This window comes from Malurus melanocephalus, unplaced genomic scaffold (genome assembly GCF_030028575.1).
Source record: "Malurus melanocephalus ecotype Western Australia unplaced genomic scaffold, MMel_1.1 scaffold_805, whole genome shotgun sequence".
NCBI classification, from domain to species: domain Eukaryota; kingdom Metazoa; phylum Chordata; class Aves; order Passeriformes; family Maluridae; genus Malurus; species Malurus melanocephalus.
The window spans coordinates 30,738-43,722 of record NW_026624037.1 but is presented as its reverse complement, the minus strand read 5'-3'; the positions used below and the strand labels follow the sequence as shown (position 1 = coordinate 43,722).

At 44.2% G+C, this 12,985-nt stretch overlaps 1 protein-coding gene across 2 annotated transcripts in view; it reads left to right on the top strand.

The window, feature by feature from the left end:
* PLA2G4A (phospholipase A2 group IVA) overlaps positions 1-12,985 on the top strand; it is a 67,885-nt gene that overhangs the window by 33,906 nt on the left and 20,994 nt on the right. For both annotated transcript variants that reach the window (XM_057385267.1, XM_057385268.1), the window contains 4 exons: positions 2,673-2,786; positions 5,156-5,193; positions 7,496-7,637; positions 11,868-12,004. In XM_057385267.1, the coding sequence (XP_057241250.1) occupies positions 2,673-2,786; positions 5,156-5,193; positions 7,496-7,637; positions 11,868-12,004 (431 nt within the window). The remainder of the gene's footprint in view (positions 1-2,672; positions 2,787-5,155; positions 5,194-7,495; positions 7,638-11,867; positions 12,005-12,985) is intronic.

Below are 12,985 nucleotides of genomic sequence, written 5' to 3'. Positions count from 1 at the left end.
GTTATTCCTCACATCACAGCAGTGTGATGCTTCCTACCTGGATTCAGCTCTTACAGACAGGGAATAGWTGGGGCTAAGGTCGAGTCTCTCCCCAGGGAGACAAAGCAAAAGGTTGGTTCTGCTGTGTCCTCCATGCCTGTGATGCCTTAGGATTTCAGTTTCTCTATTTCCATGTCTCTGTACCCCTGGAATTCTTCAGTGGATAACTCCAGACTCCACACACAGTGCTGAGCTCCTGCTCTCCCGTTTTTACCCAAAACAATTCCTCTGCAGCCCCAAACTCAAGGACACCTCACTGTGCCAGACCCCAAGAGATGGAAACAGCAGAGAATTGGGGGAGCCAAGCTGGAGTGAATGACTGCATTGGCTGCAGCTGCAATTGGAGGATTCAGCCCCGATGTGCAAATGGACAAAACTGATAAAGGGTGAAAAACCCGTGAGCCATTGTCCATTGTGGGTGCAGCCCCTGGGTGGGCTGGGACTGCCCTGAATGCACCTGAAGGCCCTGCAATGAACAGAACTGCTTTTGATTCTCTCAATTTTGTACAGCCCTGTTTTAGGTGAGCCCTGTTAAGGCATCACCTGGAGCCCACCCAGGGCTCTTCTGGGGACCACTCTGTGTGCAGCCCTGTTGGCCAAGCCCCTGTTTAGTCTCAGTGTTAAACCTTTCCAAGCTGTGCACAAGAGGTCAGTCAGTGTTAGGTTAGATGTTTTCCAAGTGAGTGTGGCAAGAATTTATGGTTATCTCTGGTCCTTTGGTAGCTCTGTGCTTCACAGAGGATGGCTCTGASCCCTGCTGTCTTCTGCCCCAAACTTACAGAGTTCAGTCAGAACTGACCAGCTGGGAGAGGCTGTGGCCTATGAAGGTTTTCCTTGAGCTTGTGACCATCAGACTATGGGTCTAAAATGCAATTGTGCTTCCTACAAGCCCCCTGTGTTCCTGGGAGWGGCTCTAAAGTTTAGGAAGGAACAATCTCATGGTCAGCTTGATGGATCATAAAGAGCTATGCACCCTGCAAAAAGAACTATGCACCCTGCACTAGGGACAGAAAATATGAGGGAATTCACAGTGATTTTCCAGAATCAGTGATTTCCCAGGATCAGACCATTGCCAGGCCCCATGGAGCAGAGCCAGGGCCCTGSTCTGCCCAATCCCTTTGGCAACTTCCCTGGGAATGTTTGAATTTGTTGAGGACAAAGTTTGGTTCAAGGGTTTTGAAAGGATGAAATTACTGAAAGGAAGAATATACTGAAGTCACAAACACAGCAAGATGGATTTTAGGTTGCAGTTGGAAATGTGTCTTTACAATAACTAAAGGCTGTTGCTGGTTCTGAGATARTGCAATAAAATTCTATGAAAGTTGCCTGCAAAGAACAGATGATAACATTTGATAATGGTTAATTGTGGACCTGGTTGATATGTAGACAAGAGCCTTTGGATTCTGCAATGGAGTGCAGTGTCAGAAATCTGTAAAGTCACCTCCCCACCCAAACCCTCTCTGATTTCCCAAGCTCAGACTCCACAATCCATGTGATTTCTTGGATTGTTTTAATCTGCATCTTTAACTCTATCCCAAGTGCAGTTTTCCCTCTCAAGTGCAAGCAGCTCTTCAAAATTCCACTAAGAAGTTTTTGGTTTTAAGAGACRGAACTCAGAGATTGTAGCAATGAGCATAAAGTTCTGCAAGGAAACAGAATAATTAAAAGAATGAGCGCTGTCCTAAAATAAAGAGCATTCATGATTTCAAAGGATTGCTTGTGGCACAGGATGAAGCAGATTCTTTACAGCTGAGAAGAGTCTGAACCCAGATGTAGCAGCTATTTATTCAAGTGATTATATCTTGATTCCTTTTGTTTTATACCAAAGATACAGTCCAAGCCATGAACATGTGATATTTTAGAAGATATAATGCCACAAAGTGGAAAAAAAACCCGTAAGTCAAATGAGTCTGGAGATCTTATTTAATAAAAACCGTGTAAGCAACAATTTGAAATTCTTTCTAAATATCTTACTCTGAGACTTGGAAGGCAGTCTGCTAGACCTAGAGCCACATGGATCAGAGTGAAAGCATAGAACAGTGTTCTGCCATATSCACATTCTCCTTTGGAAGTTAACACGTTTTGGAAAGGTCTGTGCTCTGACACGGAGGGTATGAGAAGAGACTTGAAGGTCTGGCTGCATACAGAGAAAAGCTTTGTGTAAATTGGAATGTTGCATACTTTGCCAGATCACTGCTGGAACAGTCTTGGTCTGCAGAGTCAAGGCTGGGCTGTGGCAATTCCRTCTTCTCTGAAAAGCTGCTGCGTGKTTTTTTGGCCTGTCACAGTTAAAAATTATGCAAGTTTCATGGGGAAAATTTGCTCACTGGAAGGATGAAGGCACTGTGTTTTACGTGCAGAATTTGAAGTTACTAGAAAGATGGTGAGATTTGCTGCCAGAAAGGTGCTGGGATGAAAACCCCTTTGTGAATAATTCTGGTGTGCTCCTGCAATTCAGTGCCTTGGAGTGCCACCTCCACTGGCCATGAGCTTATCCTGGTTTAAAAGAACAGTCTGTTGGCACTAGGTATTTCCTTTTCCACATAATTTTTTTTGTTACTTCAGGCATAACCTTGACGGAATTAAAAAGTGATTTCTTGCAGCAGAATTGAATACCTAGGAATCTCTTCCAGGTTACTCTCATGGATGCCAACTACGTTATGGACGAGACTCTTGGCACATCCACATTTCCCATYTCTTCTCTGAAACTGGGAGAGAAGAGGGAGGTCCAGTTAACTTTCAATGAAGTAAGTTGGACATTCGTGACTTTGCCCTGCTCAGAAGAAGTGCTCTGAGCATTTGCTGTTGTTAATGGTTAAAGACAGAGCCTAAAGACACTGTTAAACCTTATATTTATCTTTTATAAYCCTACTGGGAGGAGAATTGAGCAAAACAGGACCACTGAATGCCTTGTGTCCCTGCTGAAAGAATCCTCTTTGAAAGTCTAGTTGGAAACTTTCTGTGGCTAAAGCAATTMTTTCGCTTCCTGTTGGAGTTTAGTTTCGTGGCCTTAGTGAGTGTGAGAGGTTACTCAGAGTTTGCTGGTCAGTGCATTGCCCCTCCTGCTGCTGCCTGTGGCTTCCAGAAAGCTGAAGGAATTCTTCTATTATTACATGTTTCACTTTCTGTTAGTGGCTTGTTGTAACACAGCCCCGCTTAACATGCAATGATGCAGCAATTGGATTATTCCCTTTAAACACGTCTGCAAACCAGTGGGAGTAATTTGAACGGGGCTTGTGTGCCTAAACAGTAACTCTTGCAAATTTTTGTTAAATCTGGGTGAGATTTAGCTTGTTCTGCACATATTAAAATGTATAAATACCATCTGCATTTCTAATTTGAGCTGTAGTATGATCAGAGACCTTGATTTGTCACTGTTCTGCTGTTTTCCAAGGGATTAAACTTGTGTAGTTACAGGCCTATYTATTAGAAACCAGAGAGTTTCATATGTGAGGTTTAGCATTTAATTTGGSCTAGCCTAAGGGCAGTTGGAATTTTGATGCCCTCCATTACTTTTCCTTCTTAAGATAACTGCATTTTTTGAAGTTTCTGCTTATTTATTTCACTAAGTGCTTCAGTAACTCTTGGACTTCAGAATATCGACTGAGTGCTGATCCTGGCTGTGCTGGGCATGAGGTGAGGCAGTGAGAAGGATCTGATGAATAAATTTTGCAAGCACAGTTTGCAAAGCTCATTCCATTAATTAAAGGCCTTGCCTGGCTTTCACTTCTCGTCAGCATTCAGCAAAACTTGGTAGGGAGTCATAGAGGGAAAAAGCAGTGAAAAAAAGGCAAAAAATTTTGAAATTTATAAGCAAATGGTTAAGGGAAGATGAAGTCAGTTGAGCCCAATGTAGACAATGTATACATAGCATGTATTCCWGAGCTGTCTGTGGCAGCCTGTATGAGGTATAGAAAATGCCATGATATCTCCCTGTTGGAATGCTTCCCTCCAAGGGTTTATTTTATGTGCTAAGATTTTTGTCAGCATTGGATCACTGCATGGTTTCAGGAGTGCTTTCTAAATTAGTAATACCAGGTGGGGAATAATGTAATTGCTTCCTTGCTTTGAAGTGCTTTCTCAGTGACTCTTCACTCTGTTTGTTCATGTCCTCCCTTTGTTGTTCCTCTGTCTCTTCTTTCTCCCTCACCTTGGTCATGCCTTGCCTCATTTGCAGTTCCCATTTCAGGAATTGGGCCTGGATGTGAGAGCCRGAGGCAGCTCTGCATCCCAGATCCTTCACTGCTGTCCAAATGTCAAGCAGGTGTTCAGTCTGGGGAGCTGTAGCTCCATCCCTGGTGCCCATGTGCCCTCAGTGAGGAGGAGAATCCATGGATAGGCAGAGGACACACTGAGCCTGTCACCCTCCTCCAGGGCTGCACCAGCAGGGCCATTGCACTGACACAGGGTGAAAATACCTCTCCATTCCCTCTTCATTCCTCAGCCTTGTATTCCTGGGTTGTGCCTGACAGGAAACTGGTGCTTTAATCATARTTTTTAACCTCTTGGCTGCAGGCAGCACTTTCAGTGCTCTGTGAAAGAGGAGAGCAGCCCATAGCTCCTGGCCAGGGAGTTCAGTGTGGTTGGCAAGTGAAGCCATTATGCAGTGACATTTATTGCATCTTCCAGCACCTTGTAAGCAATCACCGTTCCTGATTGTCAGTTAAGGCAAGCTGAKCTCTGCAGAGACACTTGGTGGCTCCTGTGGGACACAGAGCAGCAATTCCCTAGCACAGAGGGATGGGATYCCCTGCTTCTGCTGCCAGCCACGAGTGGCTGAAGAGAATGAGATCCCTTCAGGCCAGGGATGAGCTGCACTGTCAGGAAGGAATTGTCAGTGCAAGCAAGGCTTCCTTAGTGATCTGAGGGATGGCACTCAGCACTTACCAACATTTTCCACTGTGCTCAGTGCTAATGGTGTATCTTGGAACCGCACTGTGTGCTTTAAAAAAAAATCCTTAGACAGGAATCTCATTCATATGTGCCAAAAATATCCTTTTTTTTAAAAAAAAGTGATTGAAAGAAAAGTTCTGACAGCAGTAGTCGATGTTCCAGGTGTGTTCATGCTTTTTCTCTCTCTAAGTGCTGTAACCATATTTAAATATTTCTTGTTTAGGTCACAGAAATGACCTTGGAATTGTCTCTGGAAGTATGGTGAGTATCTGATATTTTTTTTAAAAAGTAAAAATACACCAACAGCAAAGGGTTTTGTTTTTTTTTTTTTTTTTTTTCTCTACAGACATACAAGAAAACTCTATGCAACTCCCATGTACACATTACACATAATCTGCTCTATATGGCTTTTTTTTTTTTTTTTTTTTGTTTTAAACTGTGCATTAAAATTTTCATGGAATCACAGAGTATCCTTAGTTGGAAGGGATCATCAAACCCCAACTCCTGGCCCTGCACAGGACACCCCAAGAATCTCAGCTYGTTGGGATTTTCTTAAAAACATGGGTGGTAGAGTGCAAAAATTCCCTATTGTTGCATAAAAATACCAAGTACTGTAAAAGTGAAGAGGTTTAAAAGGTGAGGTTTATTTTCACTGCTGTAATTCTGTCAKTGACTAAACACCATTAYTGGCATTGARAGGTGTGACCCCTCCAARTGTTTGCAGGAGCAAGGCCATCCTGAGTGAATCCCTCACCCTGGTTTATGTGAAGGGCTTTCCTTCTTGAGGGCTTTGTCTTTAAAAATCCCACAGACCTCACTCAAGTTCGGCTCCATCCTCATTGTTTTACCTTCTATGGGAACTTGGCCTCTCACGTGAACTTTCAGCTGCTGTTACAGAGCTGCCCCTAAAATCCTTTTAAATGTAAATGCCACACAGTCCTGAAGGCAGAGGTGAAGGTTTAGRGCCAGGAGTTGTCCATGTTTAAAAGCTAAGCAGATGCCTACCTTTATTTGTCCCTTTTTTCTTTCCTCTCTAGCTGTCTTTTGCCCTCATTTTGCATCTATCCTGGTGAAAGACCAAAAATCAGATTGAGGCACAATCASAAAAATACATTTTAAGTCTAAACATTACTTTCTGAGAGCAAGGCATTTTAATGAGTCATTTTTTTTTGTCTGTAACTATAAATAGCAGCACAGAGCCATGTAAAAGTCAAACTTTTCCCTGATTACTCTGGAGACTGACAAACATCCCCCAGGGACAATTTCTCCTTATCATGTTGTACCAGGAAAATGCATTTGTGGGTGGCCTTTGGGACCACCCCTGAACCATCCAGGATTTGTACRTTACAAGTATTTCGTATCTCTGACATTAAATAAACAGAAGATGCTTGGCTGTGTCTGGTTCTTAGGTTTTGACATGTAAAGGATCTTATCAAGTTCTGCTGCTGTTCTCTGATACCTGTGCAGATTGTGGATTGACAGTGTATCATACAGAATGTTGCTTCTGGGTAGTCTTTCTCTTTCCCCCCGCTTTCTTATAATCCTATTATTTTATTATGTGGTAGGTTTTTTTAAAATCTGAGGAATTATTATCTGAGCCAAAAGGGATCCATTTCCCCACTGTGTGCTTTTCATAAAGCACAGTAAAAATGCTGCCTGGTACCACACATGCCAAAGTAAGCACAATAAGCTTTTTCAGCTTGTCTTACTAAATGATGAAGCCAATAGTAAAACTAATAGTTAGCTTATTTTAGTGAATGGAGGAGACTGAGGACAGAACTCACCGGAGCTGCAGCTCCTCTTGAGGGACAGTTCTGATCTCTGTGACCAGGGACAGCACACAGGGAAGGGCTGGACCCATAGCAGGCTCAGGCTGGAGATCAGGGAAAGGTTCTTCCCCAGAGGGTGCTGGCACTGCCCAGGCTCCCCAGGGAATGGTCCCGGCCCCGAGGCTGCCAGAGCTCCAGGAGCGTTTGGACAGCGCTGCCAGGGATGGACAGGGTGGGATTGTTGGGGGGTCTGTGCAGGGACAGGGCTTGGATCCATGATCCCTGGGGGTCTCTTCCAGTTCAGGACATTCTGGGATTCTAAATATGGGAATTTCAGTGGGGTGGGTACCAGGGTGGATTTGTCCACTCCTCCTCTCTGATGTCTGTGGGAAGGGGCAGCAAAGTTGTATTTCTATTTAAATATGGTGTGGAGGTCCTTACGCAGCCTTGTGTGCATATTTTATCCCACAATTTGGGGTAAAATACAGAGAAAAGGGCTTAGTTTTTCCTGTGGTGTGCCAGTGTGATTTGTGCTGTAGGTTTCTAATTGTATGTGAGTGGAGAAGATGCTTGCTGGATTTTAGTTAATTGCTTTTAATGAGTTCTAAATAAAATGCATGTCTTAAAGACACTTTGCACTCATCACTCCAGAGCTGAGGAGTTGTGTCACACAAAAAACAGTTTGGTTTCATCTTGCGTAAGTGCACGAGAGTTTCTGTTCATTTCCCATGGTGGTGTTTGTGATGCTGTTTGGAGCTGAGCTGWTTGTGCCACCCTGTCCCTTTGCCACCCAGCTCCTCGACCGACCTGCGGTTCAGCATGGCCCTGTGCGACGAGGAGAAGAGGTTCCGGCAGCAGCGCAGAGACAACATCATGCACAGCATCAGAGCGTTTCTGGGCGAGGAGAACAGCCAGAACCTCACCACTTCCCGTGATGTAAGTTTGGACAGCTCCCATCAGGATTAACATCCCCTTTGGAATCCTTCCTTGGCCGGTGAAAGAGATCAATGAGGCGTGCCAGGTRGAAGGGGTTGATGTAGAGGCAGATTAGAGATTATAAAAATTCTTTTCCTCTATGAATATATAGTATTTAGCCTGGAGAGTCTTTYTTCTTGTCTCTAAAGTTATAGATAAAAGTTTATGACCGGGAGGAACAGTTTGAAACTACAAAAGGAGAGATTTAGATTAGATATTAGGAAGGAATTGTTCCCTGTGAGGGTGGGGATGCACTGGCACAGGRTGCCCAGRGAARCTGTGGCTGCCCCTGGATCCCTGGMAGTGTYCAAGGCCAGGCTGGACASTGGGGTTTGRAGCACCCTGGGATTGTGGAAGGTGTCCCTGGAGTGGGCATGGATGAGCTTTAAGGTCYCTTCCAACCAAACCATTCYGGGGTTCYGTGATTCATTGACAGTGGCCCCTTCCACAAACTGCTCCAGCTTTCCCCACTTGAATCCCAGGCTTTGTTAAGRTGTTGGCTCTGAGGGGAGATTGCCATCTGAAGAGTGCCTCAGGGTGTGTGAAATCTGCTGAATCCTGCAGTGGATCTGGCCCCTCATCCAGCACAGAATGTGCCCCTGCATGCCCAGTACCCATCCCGTTCTGTGACCTTTGTGTCTGAAAGAGTAGGCAGGAAATGAGTTGGTTTAATTTTAGAGTCAGCTTGGAAATTGGTTTATTTTTTGCCTTCCTTCTTTTCCTTGAGCCAGTTTTACTGCATSAGGATTATGAAGTTTTATTACTTTGATATTTCTTTGAAACTTCAGCTTTCCTTGACTCGCTGGGGTGCTTAACCAGCCAAGAGGAGAGGAAGCCAGCARATCTCAGCTGATGGTAGCTTGGGCCATATCCCAGAATCAGAGAGTGRTTTGGGTTGGAAGGAACCTTAAGGATCRTCCRTGGGCAGGGACASCTTCTGCTATCCCAGGCTGCTCCAAGCCCMAATGTCCAGCCTGGCCTTGGACACTGCCAGGGATGGWGGGGCAGCCACAGCTGCTCTGGGCACCCTCATACCACAGTGAGGAAGGAGGCCAGATCCTACCGAGCTCTTCAGTGATTTCATAAAACAATCCATTATTTAGAGTGAATTAAGAATCCACTTGGTACAGATCTGCTTATTCTGTAGTAGCTTTTCCATCCTCCTTTTTCTTCCTTGCCTGATCCCTGTCGTGTGTTGCTCCTAGCATTGTAACACTTTGTGTTTGCGGGAGCAATGAACAGAGTCCATGAATCAGTATGGGTTGATTCCCYTACTGACATTGATTCCTTTTGTGCATTTTTAGCATAAGCAGAATGTGACAGTCTTTTGCGACACTGAAGAATATATTTTAAATTTCCGTGAAGTTTTGAGCAGGTGGTAAATGGTTTTTTGTTGTGTACTTTTGAGCTCTGTCTTGCTTCAAGTAATGTTCTTAYGTGAACTTTCTGAGGAAGATGAAAGAGTTTAACAGGCATTGTACATGTTTTGTTTGGAGTCAGATAAATTGTGTGCATTGTGAAAGAACTTTTTCAAGGTTTCTTAATTTTCAGKTCAGTTATTTTAATCTTAACACATGCAGATCTTACCAGAGTAGGAGTCTGTCAATGTGTCATTGGTGTGATCTAGAGCAGAGTAGGATCTTCCTTAGGATGGATGTGGATATTCTGCCCAGCTCCAGTTGGAACTGGGGTGTTACTCAGTGCCCCAAGTCTCAGCTCCATGCAGGTGCTATCTGTGCATGAGTTATTGTGAAGGAAAGATCCCATATCCTTAGTGTCATCACCTTCCCTTGGAATCCMTCACTGTCTCCAATTCTGACATTTTATCAGTTGAATTGCATCTTCCCAGCCAGTAACTGCAGGTATCCTCCCATTTTTCATATGCCAAGTGTGTATTTCTAAGATGACTGGTCAGAATTTTAATCTGTTTCTAGCAAGGAAAAAGCCCTTTTCKTTCAAATTAAAATGTAGCTTTACTTTTATTGCTACAGATGGAAGATAGCAGGAGGATTTATTGGATGTTTGWAGTCTTAACATGAAGCTGGGAGACAATGAGTAGTTTTAGTTGTCTGTGGGTGTTGTTTAATCCTAAACAAGTCTCTTTCTCAAAGTTCACCGAAGTTGCTTCATCTGTGAGTAGCTTGTGCTTTGCAGGGATGCTGAGAGACTTTAATACCCCTGAACTCATTACACATGCCTGAGTGGGGAAGTGAACAGTTCCAGATTTCCTTACYTAATCCTGAGGCACGTTCTGGAAACACAGAGAAAGAGATTTCTCGTACTTCTCAGTTTATATTTTTTGTTGCTTCAAGCAATTTTCTAAAAATACGATAATCTAAAGAAAGCATCTAGTTCTCTATGGATTTSCAGAACAATTTTTTAATAATCATTTGTGTGCCCTATGGCATTTTTTTTCCACCACAGGTATTCAGATTTTGTGCACCATGTTTGCAGGGCATTTGGATAAAGACATCTGCACCACTCATTCCCAGAACAAGATTTAGTGTGGTTTAGCATTTTCTTGCCTGATTACTGGAAGATGTGATTGAGAACCTTCTGGTTTGAGTGCACTCATGTGCTGGTGGTTCTGTACGAAGGATTTGGGTTTCAGTGGATGAGCCTTTGGTATCCTCTTTTCTCTCTTCTTCATCAGAATATGATTTCTTGGCTCTGGCTGCTCTGGCAGCTCCTTCACCCCTCCCTGCCYCTGCCCTATTTATCCCACAGGGCAACTTGCAGAATGGGTGTGTTTCATTTCCATTTTTACTGTTTTGTGCCCTTAAACACATTGGAAACTGAACTGGAGCTAAAAAGCTGATTCAATAAACCTGCCTGCTTCCTCTGCAGAGGAGGAGAGGCTCATGAGGAGCCTGCAGAGCCTCCCCATGTGATGAAACGTGAGTACTGACACAGCCCTTCCTTCAGAGCAGCTGCTCCGTTATTGGGGCGTTGGCTTAAGAGAACACATCCCAAAGCTTTCCCTGGGCTGTGTCATTTTTGGGATAGATCCCTATCTCTGGAGCTTCACCATRCATGTGGGGCCAGGGAATAGCTGTGGTTTCTATTACTAAAGCTGAACACGTATGAAGAAGGTAACAAAATAATCTCACTKCATCAAGAATAATCAGTTTTGGGGAGTGGATGCCTCAAGAAATGTCTCGCGTGCCTTGGTCATTGCTCATGGGCATTTGGGACAGTCAGTCCTCAGGGGAGTTTCATGGCTTGGGGCATGGAGTCTGTAGAAAGGAACAGTGCTCTGTCATCATATGGATCTTTTYTTATCACTAATCCCATCCGTTGGCACCTGAAATTGCCTTTCAGGGAGATTTTTGACAGATTAGCAGTTTGATCAGATAGCGGCTTTCTGCACAGCTGTGCAAGTCTCTTTCTGCTCAGTAACACCCAAGAGGTGGTTCCTTTGTCACCACTGAGCAGTGGAAAATTCTCCTGGGTTTTGGAAACTGGGAACCGGATGCTTAGAGAAAACGTGATGGTGGGAGCAAGTTGAATTTTTATTTTATTTTGTATTCTCTTAAAATACCTGGGGAAGCTGTGCTGTTGAGGGCAACAGCCTGGACATCAGGGCTGAGAAGTAAGAAGGGCAGCAGTGTAAAATTGACCCCTGTGGACACATTTTTATCCTGGTGTCACAATAACCATGCATGGTTCTGCTCTCTCCTCTCTTCCTGGCTGAGGAGTTGCCCAGATCCACATAAATTCCCATTACCTCTCTGGTAGTTTTTGGAAAGTGGTGGTAAAATTGAGTCTGTCTTCATGCTATGCAGTAATAGTGGTTGTTTTTATTATAAAACTTGTTTTTATACTCCCAGCCAAAATACTGTCTCTCTTCTGTTTCTGATTAGTGACTTCTACTGCCTTTGGCTATGTCACAAAGATATGAATGGGATTAAAGCTGGTGTTTGGGTTGCTTTAAAAATCTCTGTGGTCTTGTAGCTGAATCATTTATTTAATAAAAATTAATTTAATATCTCCTCTACTTCGGATCGTGGATGAGAAGGACAGTCATTCTAAAGAAATTCTGAGTGTATTTGTATTTAGAAATCTTGCCACAAGTGGGTGACTTCTTCCTATAAATTCTGATTGTTCTTGGGGTGTCCAGGGGATGGGCTGGGTGGTCCTGGCGTGTCCCTTGTCCCTGATGTGGTGTTTGTGTTGTTCTGCTCCCTGCAGGTGCCGGTGATCGCCGTGCTGGGCTCGGGCGGGGGGTTCCGGGCCATGGTGGGVTTTGCTGGAGTCATGAAAGCTCTCTTTGAGTCAGGAGTGCTGGACTGTGCCACCTACATTGCTGGGCTCTCTGGATCCACCTGGTAAGGCCTTCCCCTGGGCATCCTCTGCCTTTCTGCAGCGAGTCCTGAAGGAATTGTCATGAGAGCTGACTGATTTCTGAGGTTGTAATTACAGCACATCTTACATGTCCAAGCCTGCTGGGGGAGGTGTTTCAGAATGCCCCAAAGGGCATGGACAACTCATGCTCCAGGGGCTCTTCCTAGGAGCTTTGAGAGCAGAAAGGGATGGAAAGAGGTACCCCACATATGCACCCATATTTCTTTATTAACACCCTGCATGTGTTGTTTCATTTTCCTGATGAAAAGTGAAAAACAAAAATAACCCGTTGTGATTTGAAGCTGATGACTCAGTCAGCCCAAAGTGGGTTGAGCCACCCAAAATCACTGAAAGATCAGTTGCTGTGTTCTACACCCAGTATTCCCCTTCCCAGTGGGTTTACTGGGAATGTCTAGGGCCTGGCTGCCACCCTGCAGGGCATCCCACTGTGGATTACCCTGTCTCAGTCCTACTGGCGCTGCTGAATTTAGAAAATGCATCAGATGTTAAAATAGTTTGCAAGTCAGGTAGGAATGAAGATCTTCCAAGAGGTCTCAGTTAGGCTCCCTGAATAAGGTAAATCTATGTTGTCCTGTGTGACTCAGTGGGTGCCTCATCCCATTGACAGGAACCACATCCACGGGAGAGAATCAGAGTGATGTCAGTGTGTGAAAGGCTTCTGGAGGCAGCWGGATGCTTTGAACCCCACAACTGTGTCTGCCTCAGCCACTCCTCACTGGGAGGGTTTCTCTTCTGCCACACAGTGCTATGAACCTTGTCCCTTTTGTCTTCTTGGCTGGTATATTTTTATTCCAAATTACACTTATTGCAAACATTGGAACTATTTGTTTAGAGGTTTCAAGTGGTGCAACATACTTAAAAGCTGTGTCATTTCAGCCAAAGACATCTGACAAATTTAGTCCAAATTTCCTAACTGTTTCAATTCCTTACCATTACACGTTTTT